Source organism: Microcebus murinus, chromosome 1 (assembly GCF_040939455.1).
Source record: "Microcebus murinus isolate Inina chromosome 1, M.murinus_Inina_mat1.0, whole genome shotgun sequence".
Lineage (NCBI taxonomy): Eukaryota > Metazoa > Chordata > Mammalia > Primates > Cheirogaleidae > Microcebus > Microcebus murinus.
In genome coordinates, this window is record NC_134104.1 from 79,005,666 (window position 1) to 79,018,210 (window position 12,545).

General features: G+C 51.0%; 1 protein-coding gene across 2 annotated transcripts; it reads right to left on the bottom strand.

Annotated features, from left to right (window-relative positions):
• Positions 1–2,032: 2,032 nt before the first annotated feature.
• AP2M1 (adaptor related protein complex 2 subunit mu 1) lies at positions 2,033–11,694 on the bottom strand. Of its 2 annotated transcripts, none has more exons than XM_012736924.2 (11): positions 11,569–11,694; positions 9,439–9,555; positions 7,361–7,626; positions 6,169–6,251; positions 5,436–5,571; positions 5,193–5,334; positions 4,606–4,725; positions 4,368–4,503; positions 4,167–4,264; positions 3,584–3,695; positions 2,033–2,636 (listed from the first exon to the last, which is right to left on the bottom strand). In XM_012736924.2, the coding sequence occupies exons 2-11, from the start codon at positions 9,510–9,512 to the stop codon at positions 2,502–2,504; spliced, it is 1,302 nt and encodes a 433-aa protein (XP_012592378.1). In that variant the 5' UTR covers positions 9,513–9,555; positions 11,569–11,694; the 3' UTR covers positions 2,033–2,501. The 2 variants fall into 2 exon arrangements, with proteins under 2 accessions (XP_012592378.1, XP_075859644.1); XM_076003529.1 differs by having other exon boundaries at positions 11,560–11,690.
• Between the last annotated feature and the right edge of the window lie 851 nt (positions 11,695–12,545).

Genomic DNA, 12,545 nt, shown 5'->3' on the forward strand with positions numbered 1-12,545 from the left:
GATGACGCAAGAAAGGCGCGGAATGCGCGGAACCCGGTGGGCGGAGTGAACAAGCTGCAGAAACGGCACGCAAGCGCTGCTCAGAGTCTGCGCCGGAACTGCTCTCTATGCGATTGCGCAACACCTTTTCCGCCGAAAGATGAGCCAGAAGTGCGGTTCTCGCTGCCTTCTGGGAGGTTGAGATTCGGAGGCAAGGGGAGGAGGCAGGGGAGCTCTCTTTTTATCAGGGAGTGAGGTACCGGTGGTCCGGCGGGTGGGAGCCTTCCCAGAGACAGATAAAACACACTGGCTTTGCTAGGTTTTATGCGCTTCTTTGAGGCGCGTCGGGTGCCGCTGCGCACCCAACCAGGTCCATTTTGGAACCCGTCGAGAGCTTTGCTGACTCACCCTGGTCCCTGCCTCTCGGAAGCCCCCGTGTTCAGTTTCGTGCGTTCGCCGGTCCCCAGGTCCTACCGGCTTCTCAGCCTGGTGGCCAGTCACCCTCTCCTCCACCCCACGCGACCTGTGTTCAGTCCTTTCACACTTCGTGACAGGTCAGCTGACCATTGCGAATTATGTTCTTCCACCACCCCAGGGCACAACCTCACCCACCGCCAAAGGGCAAGAAAACCAGGTCAACGAGGCTTGTATAAATTCACTGGTATTTATTCCCTACCTACACTCAAAGCAGACTTCTTTGCACCCTGAATGTCAGTAAATGACAGTAAAAGCCTATTTCCTTTACCAATTCCCTCAGGTGGAAGTTAAGAATTTACCCAAAATGACACTACTTTATATTTAACCTGAATATTATCCAACCTGGCTCTAAAAGTGGCACCTAAAATTACATCATTATCCATTTATTCTTTTGGATCAAACATTGCCATTGTGAGGAATCAATCTGGGTATTTATTTTACAGGAAACACAGGCAAAGAGGAACATGTTAAGTGACATCATGGGGATGTAACAGGCAAATTCTGATGGGGAAACTACAGAAGTCCACTTTCTTCAACAAAATTGCAAGAGCTGAGGTGAAACATATGGATTGTAAGACTTAAGAAGGATTAACCAACTACAGTGGACCCTTTTTGGATCCAGAGGGAAGTTGTGAAAATTTTATGGGACACCTGGGTTAAGTGAACACAGACTGGATGATATTAAGAAATTGGCCATGAGTCGATCATAGGTGAAGTTGGATGATAGGACATGATTATTCTACTTCTGTTTATATTTGAAATTTTCTAGTTTGTTTTTAGAGTTGAGGTCTCTCCAACAAAAAGATTACAACTCATTGAAAAAAATAAAGAGTTGAAGAAATCAAAGTTAAAAAAAATTAAAAAATAAAATATAAAATAGAGGTGAGGTCTCACTTAGCTGCTTAGGCTGGAGTGCAGTGGCACAATCATAGCTCACTGCAGCCTCAAATCCTCCTGCCTCAGGTATGTGCCACCACATCAGGCTTTTAACAGATTTTTTTTAAGTGTGAGAAAGTTGAAACTAAGCAAGGGAAAACTGGTGAGGGAAAAATCTGCTTTATGCATCATGTCCTTCAGGGACTAACTCACTACACAATTATCTGGAGAGGTGGAGGTATCAAAGGGAGTTGTTTTGGAAGAGGCCTAGGAAAAAAATTTTTTCTTTGTACCGCCCACCCACCCAAGTTTGGGAAACCTGGGTAAAAGGAAAAAGGATGGAATTAAGAGTGGTGGTGAGTGCCAGTAGTCCAAGCTACTTGGGAGGCTGAGCCAGGAGGATAAACTGAGCCTAGGGATACAAGACCACCTCTCTTAAAAAAAAAAAAAAAAGTTAAGGAAAGAAGAATCTACCCTCAGGGTAACTGGGGCTAGTGGGGCTGCTTGCCCTTGAGGCTGTTTTCCTTTTAGGTAAGTCAGTAGACCTGGGCCAACAACCCTTGACAATAAGAGCTGGATAGTCCAGGAGGGGCCTAACAATTAGGACAAGAGCCTTGAAAGTATTCAGAATAGAAAATCTTAGGAAGAGCAGACCTATCAGTTCCCCTCCCATGTAACTCCCACATCATCAGCCAACAACTCCGCTCTACAGAGTTTATTGGGTTTGGAACTGGACAAAACCACACATGTACAAAATGAAGCTCACACTATCCCAAAGCAGAGATTGAGGGCTGGGGATCTGTTACTGGCCTTTGGGGGAGCTCTGAGGTGAGGGGCAGCCAACCCTCCCACTCTCGAGGTATGGCCACAGGGGTGGGAAGGAAAAGGGGCCCACCTGGCTTTGGTCACAGAACTCAGAGCCTGACACTTGGCCAGGACAGATGGATGGAAGAGCAGGAGCCCCAGAACTACCCTGCCCAGGGAGCCCGGGGCCTGCTCCATCAGTCCCGCTCGCAAAGTGGTTGGTTCAGATCTAGACTCAGGCTAGTGCAAAGGGAAGGCAGCAAAGCAAGGGGGAGACACTGCTGTGTGGTGGCGGGGGTGTGGAGAAGGGGATGGTATCCAAACGTGCGGAAGGTGTGGGGAAGTGGGCTAGCTGCCACAGGCAGCTAGCAGCGGGTTTCATAAATGCCACTGCGGCCAATGTAGCGCACCCATTTGATGACATCATGGTCGCTGTAGTTCAGCTTCGGTTCAAACACCTTCAAGTAGCGCACCTTGAGGCCAGAGGGTGCGAATGGCACCTGGGCAAGGGATAGTTCTAATTAGGAATGTGGCCTTCCCCTCACAGCCACTCTCTCAGACATTCTGTAGCCCTGTGCTGCCTCATCTCAACAGGTGTCTGAATGGCTGGGGCCCTGGAAGCTGGGGGAAACTCGGGTGGTAAAGAGCCCTCTGAGAGGTTACTAAAAAAGGAAGTATATCCTAGAGTAACTAGCAATCACCTTGGGTTTGAAGTCAGGCCCTGCCTATGACAACTTAAATCAATTCTTTTAATTATCAGGAGACAGCAACCAAAAAACTGTCTTAGAACATATTTATCCTGCTCAATATTATGGACTTAAAAACGTGGAGAAAATTATATGCTTAATATGTACAAAGCAAAGTCAGCCTATAAGTAAACTTTGTATCTTACCTGGAGTTCTTTTTTTTTTCGAGATAGTCTTGCACTGTTGCCCGGGCTAGAGTGCCATGGCGTTAGCCTGGCTCACAGCAACCTTGAACTTCTGGGCTCAAGCGATCCTCCTGCCTCAGCCTCCCAAGTAACTGGGACTACAGGCACTGGCCACAACGCCCAGCTAATTTTTTTCTATTTTTAGTAGAGATGGGGTCTCTTGCTCAGACTGGTCTTGAACTCCTGACCTCAAACGGTCCTCAGCCTCCCAGAGTGCTAGGAATATAGGCGTAAGCCACCGTGCCCAGCCTCTTACCTGGAATTCAAACAATCTAAATTTTTCAAAAAACTGTTTTATGCCAAGCTAAGAGAGTTTGACCTCAAATTTTTCTCAGTGTGTGAACAGCCTTTCTATTAAGAGGCTTGAAGGGGGAAGAATTGAGTCTATGAATTAAAGTAACTTTCCCTTTCTAGGCTTCAGTTTCCTCTTCTCTAAGGTGCAGAGGTTGATCTGAATGATTTCTAAGGTCTTTCCCAGCATACCCTGCCATGGCTCTGGGCCCTCCCCTGCCATACCTCAAAGTTCATGGAAATGGGGGGTCGAGCCCATTTCTTCTTGTCATTTGTGGGCAGAAGTTCAATCTCTGCGCTGATCTGCGATTCCTTCATGCCTGCCATGCGCTTGATCCTGGAAATACAGGGGCAACGGGCAGCAAGTACCCATTGTAGCTTGGGGCACTTGCCCATTTCAAGTGGGAAAGAGTCCAGGAGCTTGCAGGAGATGCCAGGACAAGGAAAAGTGGTCAGGACCTTGATAACCACTTCTATGGAACCTTGGGTCTATTACTCCTTTAACACTGAGGGCTACAGTTTCTGCTTAGATATTTTGGCATACCATCCCCTGCTCTGTCTCTTTCACAGAGATACTACAAGGGCAAGTGGGGAAATGCCAAAGCATCTTGAAAAACAAGTATGTGTGTGAACCCAAGTCCAAGCATGTACACATTCACACAGAGGTATAAGGGCTGAAAGTATAAGTAGAGACTGCTGGAGAAGGTATACTTACCCCTCCCACCCCACACTCAAAAGGATGAGGGTAACAAGAGGGTATACTATGGCAACTTGAGCCCTGCTATGGCCTCATGAAGGAAAGACTCACTTCCACACGATGGCGTTCTCGCTGGCCTTGTACTTGGCCTTCCCCTTCATGCAGATCACCTGTACCCCACTTGTATTTAGTGGGGTTGGGATCCTCACCTAGAAATGATACACCTGTCAGGGAGCTCTGTCAAGTTCTGACATCAGCTGCCTTTATTCCTAGACACAAGGTCTTCCTACTCCCCAAGTCCCTTGCACTCACCTCAATCTTCTGAGCCAGAAGTGAAGGCTTGAAGTTGGACTTGATGACCACCTTGACTTCTAGTTTGGTACGTCCCACTTCCCGCACTAGTGGGATCACCCGGAAAGGAAGGATGATGTCCTTGGTGGTACGATACCTTTGGGGATAGGTAGCAAGGTTGGCACTACAGAGTCTGCCCACTCCCCCTTCTCCCCTCTCTCCCCGCAGCACCCCTTGCCCCCTCACAGCCCAATGGCACCTCATGAGCTCAAACTCTCCATCTGGTGGGATGAAGCTGATGCTGCGTTCAGAGTCAAACTTGCTGAGTCGCACACACTGGTGGAAGGTGCAGTCATCAATGGCAATTGATTGCTTCCCGCTGCAAGCAAATGCAGAAGAGGGTTCCTCATCAATACAGGAGAGTAGCAAGTATCAGGCTGGGAGGCCTCCTTATCCCAGGTTGGCACCATAGACAGGAAAGCTGGCAGAATGTGGCTTTCTGCAGCAGAGGTCCCTGCCCAAGAGTTCAGGATGAGGGGAAACTTTGCAAGCTCATTATCTCTCAAGAGCCCTACTGCTTGGGACTCAGGTGTTTTAGGTGCACTAGGCAGAGGACATCAGTATATACACAGGAGGCCTTGGTCCTGGGGACCGAACAAAGGGGCTTGCTGAGAACAATCTCTTCATCTCTTTTAGCACTGTTGTCAAAAGCAACCAGCCAACTATACCCCTGGGAAGAGTTTGCAATTATAGTGGAAATGAAGTCCAGAAGGAACTGTGGTTCCCCAGGTCCCACTGAGGCCTCCAAGGCCCACCCTTTCCCCCTAGCTACCCTGCCTCAGGTACCTCTTGCTTGTTTCATCTGCTGTGCCTTTGCCCTGCTTTTCAATGACAATCTTGTCATTCATCCCAAACTTGCACTCAGGCATGCCACTCAGGTAGCTCTTCATCACCACCCGGCCTGACACATGGGCACTCAGCACCTGCCCTGGTGATAGAAGAGATAAACAAGGGAGCAGCTGAGTCTGGCAGGCAGGCCCAGGATCCTACCCTGACCCCCCTTCAGTTTCACCATGACAGGGCCCTCACCCTGTGGGGACATGAGCAGGTTCACACTCTCCAGCACATCCAGGAAGAGCTCATTCCGGCGATACTTGATGCCCTCTCGCCGCCAGCCGATCTGCCCAGTCACCTGGCTGGTGATCTGGGACTGCTCTTCTTTTGTCTACATGGGAGTAGCGACAAACAGCAATGGCCTTACTCCCCTCCCCTTTCAATCATCCTCCTGTCCCTATCCCCATTCCACCCTAATCCCCTTCCCTTTTGGTCCCCACCTGTAACCCATCTTCCCCCACAATCCCCACAGGGCAGGGCCTAGACAAAACAAGCAAAGCTGCAAGAGTAGAAGCTGAGGGAATAGCTTACCTGATGCTGGAGGCCGCAGGCCAGTGAGATGCCCACAGGAAGCAACAAAGGAGGCAGAAAAGGAAAAGGCTATGAGGCCTGGATCCTAGAAGAGGGCCCAGGCTTTCTCCTCCTAAGGAACACCAGGCCTCCGTAGCAGCCCACACCCCCTCCCTGCAGTGCAGAAGGAAACTGCTTGAGCTGTATTCCTGGTAACAGAGATCAGCTGAATTGGCTCTCCTGGGGTGGAAGGGCCACATAGGGCAAAACAAGCCTGCAGTTATGGCAGGAGGTTCAAGTCAACACTTCCTGTCACTGGCGGGAGGGCTCATGAGTCAGCCTGGACAAGGTCTGGGGGCCAGCTGTGATGAAGGGAGGTTGGACTCAACACTGACAGTAGTCTGGACAATTTGAATACCTGACTCTTAATGCCCTGCTGGGTGATGAAGGTTTTCAGCGCGCCTGTCTCAGAGTTTTGTGGGTAGCCAAAGTCCAGGATCTCTGCAAAAGGAAGGGAATCATCAGCCCCTGGACAAAGCTGAGGCTCGCTCCCTCATTCCAATTCCTCCCCTGGCCTGGACATGTCTGACCAGCACAGCTCCCAAAGACTGTGTGGGATCATCTGCAGCAAAATCTTCCAGCTTTGTAGCATTTACTCTGTGATTTGTGCTTCATAAGAAAACAATTCAGGCCAGGCAAGGTAGCTCATGCCTGTAATCCTAGCACTCTGGGAGGCCAAGGTGGGAGGACTGCTCGAGGTCTGGAGTTCGAAACCAGCCTGAGCAAGAGCGAGACCCCGTCTCTACTATAAATAGAAAGAAATTAATTGGCTAACTAATATATATAGAAAAAATTAGCCAGGCTTGGTGGCGCATGCCTGTAGTCCCAGCTACTCGGGAGGCTGAGGCAGTAGGATCGCTTGAGCCCAGGAGTTTGAGGTTGCTATGAGCTAGGCTGACGCCATGGCACTCACTCTAGCCTGGGCAACAAAGTGAGACTTTGTCTCAAAAAAAAAAAAAAAAAAAAAAAAGACAATTCAAATGTTTGATTTTTTTCAAATAAACATATCAACAGAAAAGTCACATGGCCAGTGGGTGAAAGGTCAAGAAGCCCTGAGTCCTGTTTTCTTTAGAAAACAGAGAGATGTTAGGAAGGTGGAAGGACTCACACCTATATCACATCCTACAAAGGAAAAGAGTAACAGTGCACCCCAAGGGGCATGTAATATCTCAACCTCCCCCAGGCTCTGAAGCAGCTGCTGACATGGAAAGCTGGGAAGTTAGTTAGTGAACTAAGGCCCAAACCACAAAGGGAAGAAGATGAATATAGTAGGCTCAGCCACCAAACCGCATAGTCAGGTTTCTAGCCCCCTGAAAGACCAAAACTTCCCCTACCCCACCTGCTGGCCTATTTCTGTGTTCCACTTCAAAGCAGCCCTTAGGTCTGGATGTCAACTGGCCTTCTCAGGGGCATAGAGATCCTAGCCCAAGAGACCAGACACTCAGGAAAGAAAGTTCAGAGTGTACTGGAGCCTCAGACCTGCTCCCACATTCAGGCCAGCCCTGGTCAGGTTCATCCGCACCCTAGGACCACTGCCCCACCAGCCTCACCATCCAGCAGCTCATATATGAGCACAAAATTGTTCTTGATGTTTTCCTCGCTGATCTTGCCAAAGTAGGCAGCCATTACATCACACATCTTATAGAGGAATTCGAAGACCATGGCAGCGTTGACATTTTGCTTGGTGACCGCTGCCAGCCAGATGTTGGACCGCTTAACATGAAAAAAGCTGGTGCGAGCAATGTTGGTGACAGGGCTGCGCACCTGCTGCCGGGCGTGGATAACATTGACCCGAAAGGCGTCCACTGCATTTCTCCTGAGGGAAAACGGTACACAGAGGCTGCTCAGAGCCTAGGCAAACCTCACCCCCCTCCCTGGGGATCAACCACAGCTAATAACAGCCCCACCCTCCTCACTGCTGAAGTCTGACACTAACTCTAAAGCCAATGCCTAAACCACTAGGGTGGTTCCCTTATGATTCTCAGCGGAGGCAAGGGCAGAAGGCCTGGGCTGGTGTCTGAAGGCCCTGAAAAATGGGAAGTGGCAATAACAGGAGTGCAGATGTAACCTTAATAGAGTGAGGTTCACCAGGTTTAGAGACAGATGTCCCTGACTCCCAGGCCTGGTCCCAATTTCCCAGCCATACCCCAGCTGCCACCTCTTTGGATTCCCTGTAAGCTCTAGGCCCAGGACATATAGAGACCCTGCATCTTCTCTAGTCCTTCCACTAGTGACCCCACCAGTGGGGAAGGCCAACTCCTCCAGAAGTTAGACAAAGGCAGCGTGACTTCAGAGAAGGTTCTAATCTACTGAAGGAGAAGTATCAAGAGGCCTTGAAGGTGTGCCACCCATTGTGTCCAGGATCCAACTCCAGAGCAAGTTAAGGGAATGAAAAAGGATGAAGGAAAACAATGAGGGGGTCAGGGTTCCCCACCCACCTGTACCTGGGCAGCAGCTTGACAGGCCGCTTACCTATTGCTACAGCAGCCAATGAGATGGGATGAGAGAAATGACGCCAGCAAGAAGAGGAGAGTGACAGCAACAAGAGAGAGGGTTAGACACGTGACACACTGGGAGGGCAGCACACACCATGAAGTGGAAGCAGACAAGATGGGCAAAGTGGTGTGTGACCTGGCCTTGGCTTGCCCAAGTCCATCCAGAGCAGGAGGGACACGGGGGTTGGGGGGTACAGTCAGCCAGGTTCAGGCAGGCCAGGCCTTGCCACAATTCTAGCTCATGCCACACCACCAGCCAATGGACAAACAGCCACAAAGGTTAGGCCAGCCTATCAGCCAGGGAGCCAAGAAGCAAGGGGCACTGCAACAGGCCCATCCTGAGACTGTTTATCTCAAGCTTGTTGAGGAAAAAGAACAGGGTAGCAGGAATCAGAGGAGCCTAATCTCATTAGAGCTGCTGAGGCTAGGATAGATCCCTTCAGTCAGGAAAGAACAATGGCATGCAGGGTGGGGCAGAAGGAAAAGTAAGGCTGTGGCTCCTGGGTCTACTCTGATAGGCCTGAAAGGGCAGTATGGCTCCCTGCCCTTCACTCAGTGACCTAGAGAGTGCCTCAAGCTTGCTCACAACCTCTCTTCCAGGAATGGCCTAGAGGAACTGAAAAGAGCTGAGCCAGCAATCTGACTCCTGAGAAAGGGAATGGGAGAGGATTCACCAGCCTAGAGAGGTTTTCAAGAGAATCCAGTGAAGGTCCCAAACATGAGAAGAACTTCTGAGAGCATGGCTTAGATACAGCCAGCCTGGCCACTAATTCCAGCCTCTAGAGACAGATCTTGCTCCTCCTCAAAGGAGGAATCAACCTGCCTGGGCAAAAGCACTCATCTCTAGCAACCAGGCCTGTAGCAAAGGGAAACAGGAGGCAGGAAGGGCAGGAGTTCTTAAGGCTGTGGGGACCATGCCATTCCATAGGTCCCACCAGTGGCCAGCAAGCTGGCTGCCAAGCTAATACTACCAGACCTAATGGGAACCAGGCTACACTAGCTAAGCTTACAGGATGCATCAAGGCGTGGGGGTGGCCCAAGTCAAGCCTCTGGTGGGAACAGACCTGATCCTGCATGCTGAGGCTGAAGGAGCCGGCATGGTAGGACACAGCTGGCTCAGCCAGGGGACTCACCCGATGTCATCTCGGTAGACCCGGGAGATGAGCACCTCCCCCTTGTGATTATAGATGAATAAGCCTCCAATCATGGCGGCAGCTCAGTCTCCGCGGCCCATCGCTCTGAGAACAGACCTAGGACAGGCGGGGGCAGGGTAAGGAAGACCTCAGAACCCCTGTCAATGTCCCTTGTGGGGCTGTGCAGGTCACTGGCACTTTTTTCCTGACTCAACCCTCTAGTAAGTGACCCTGCAGCCCTCCCAGACATGCCCCTCCCCTTAGCCAGGCTCCAGTTCCTGTTTATCCAAAACTGGATGGGAGAAAGAAATGGAGAGGGACTTAGGCCCAGGATTCTAAGGCCATTTTGACCCTCCCTTTTCTGGGGCTGAGCCAGAGAGTAGCCCCAGCCCTTTCTTCACAGCGCTGAGCTCAGCAAGGATCCTTTTTAAGCCCCCTCCTGTGCAGACTCTCACTCAGGCTCCAGCCAGTGAGTCACTGAGAAGGCCTGGGCACCGCTGCCGCTGGTGGCTGCAGGATTGGTGGCAGAAATTACTCCAGCTGGTTCGGGCCTGGGGCCTCCAGGCACAACCTTTAGAGAGAGCATCTAATCTCTCAGACTCTACTACCCTTCAGAGAAGGCAGCAGGGCCTGAACCTCTGACACTCTAATTCACAGAAGTCTAAACATTCCAGGAAAGGGTGTGCAGGGTGGGGGAAGGAGGAGGGAAGGGAGGGCTTAGGCCCTGACATAGACCCAGGAATGTGGCTTCAACCTCTTCCAGGCAGTCAGATAAACAGGCAAAGAGTAGAGAAGAAAGGTCCCAGCATGGGCAGACCACACTTCAATGACCCTGCTTATTACAGTTATTTCTGACTACCCCTCTTTCAAAAGGCTCTGGAGTGCAATAAAAATAAGGATTTAGGGTGGTGTGGGGTGGAGGCAGGTTCATAAAATTAAAGAGATCCTTCTAGCTGAAATTGTGATTCCAGGCCCACCAAGTAACTCATGTCTGGCGTGAGTGCCTATAAGCAAGGGGCAGGGATGTCTGAATGCCTGTATTATCTACATTATTTGGGTCAAATTAATTTAGACTGTTTGAAAAAAGGGGTTAATTTGGTTCTAGATTTCCTGGATTAACCCTGGTATTAATTTCACAGGGAGTAGTTTAGCAGATTTTTATGTGGCTGTCAAGGCCTCCCAGACCAGTGAGAGGTCTCTCAAGGTGGTGGACACATCCCATATCTCAGTCCCAAAGGGGCTGGGAAAAGAGATGTAAAATGGAGGTAGAGCCCAGGGCAAAGAACCAAGTCCACAGGTATCAAGTGGTAGGTAGCTTAAGGCACCAGAGGACGAAAGGTGGGGCCCTAGACAGGAATGGAATATTTAGTTAAGGGAAAAGACTGGCAGCCATGGCCAGGCAGTATACTCAGATGAGCCCACAGCAGCAAACAGGGGTGGTGGGGCACCTAAGGGAAAGAGTTTCCAGTATGGAAAAGATCCCGGCTTTGAAAAGGAAAAACCGACAGAGAGAGATTGACAGTGGTGAATAAGGGAAAACTGGGGAGATGGAGCCTGCTTTGGGGTTTAGGAGCAGAGGTATTAGGGAGTGGTGAGCTTTTTGCCCTGGGGACGAGAACATCGTGGAAAAAGTGCCACGCGGTGCTGGGACCATGACAGGTCTTAGGAAGAAGAGCCGCGGGGTGCCACCTGAGAGGAGGGAGTGCCGCACAGTGCGAGACCTGTCACAGTCGAGGAGGCGGCACAAGAGGGTGCCACAGTCCTAGGAGATGGGGGAATTGTCCTTGCGCTGTGGAGGAGGCGCGGAGGGCTAAGGGGGTTGTCACGATCCTAGGGAGGGGGGCGACGGACGGCGTCCTTGCTCTGGGAGAATTCCAGTAGGTCTCCCTCTCACGGGAGGTACCCGGCGGGTCAGGTGGAGGGCGCAGCTCCCCGCCCGTCCTGCAGCCGCACCCTAGGCGCCCCCGCCCCGCCGTCAGCTCCCTCCTGGGTCTTAAGGCTGAGGCCATTCCTGGGTGTGTGCAGCTTTCCACCCGGCGCAGTGCAGGGACGGGCAAAGCTGGGCGGAGAGGCAGACGACCCGCGGCGTCCTCCCCCCCGCTTCAGCGTAAGGCCACATACCCAGCTCACCTGGTGTCCAAGGCCCCTGCTCTGCCGGCCCGGCCACTCTCCGGATCCCAAGATGTCCGCCCGCCCCCGGCTCGCCTGCCCGCTGCCTCGGCTTTCACCGCAGTGCCGCGGCCCCGCCCCGGCCCCAGCTGCGCGTGCGCACCCGCCTCCCGGGTAGACTACAAATCCCGTCAGGCCCATCGGCCTTCTCGTTTACAAATTTAAGCTAAGTTGAGCAAGACTACAACTACCGACTGCCTTCGAGAAACCGCCCCCGTCTTGGGCGGGGATAGGCGAGTCCTTCGCCCGCCTTATCTGAAATACATATCATGGCAAAGGCCGCAGCCTCGCTTCGTTTTCCTCGCTTAGCATTCTGGGGATTGTAGTCTCTGCAATCCCTCCTGTTCCCATGTCAGTGTTTCAGAGAGCCTCAGAGGATTAATACTATTTGTTGAAGCCCATCTGTTGAGCCTTGCATTGCTAAAGGCCGTTTCTGTCTCCAGAGTCCAAGGACTAGCTGTCCTCTCTTTACATAGAAAAACAGCTTGGCAGTAGAAGTGTCTGTGCTGCATTTACTGCTTTCTAACACCACCTCTGATTATCCCAAGATTTCTCATATATTTTTCCAGACAGAGCCTTTTTCCAGGGATTAAGACCCAAGAAGAGGAGCAGGGAGGGAGGCAAATGCTTAGGAAGAAACTAATAGCTAAAGTTTTTCACGAATGTGCCCATGACTATGAACTCTTCCTGAAGGCCAGCTAAAGCTTTTCATGAATGTGCCAGTTTCTCCTCAGCTATACCTGTGTCACTATGTGCTCCTTTTAGTGACAGGTGTGTGTGTGTGTGTGTGTATGTATATATATATATATAGCTTAGAAAATGTTTGGAGAATTGAGTTTAGTTGGACATGGGCTTCGAGATTCCCTCTCTGATGAACAGAATTAATCTTTACATCCAAGCTGAGTGGAGGAGACAGAACTGACTCTCAAACATGAAAG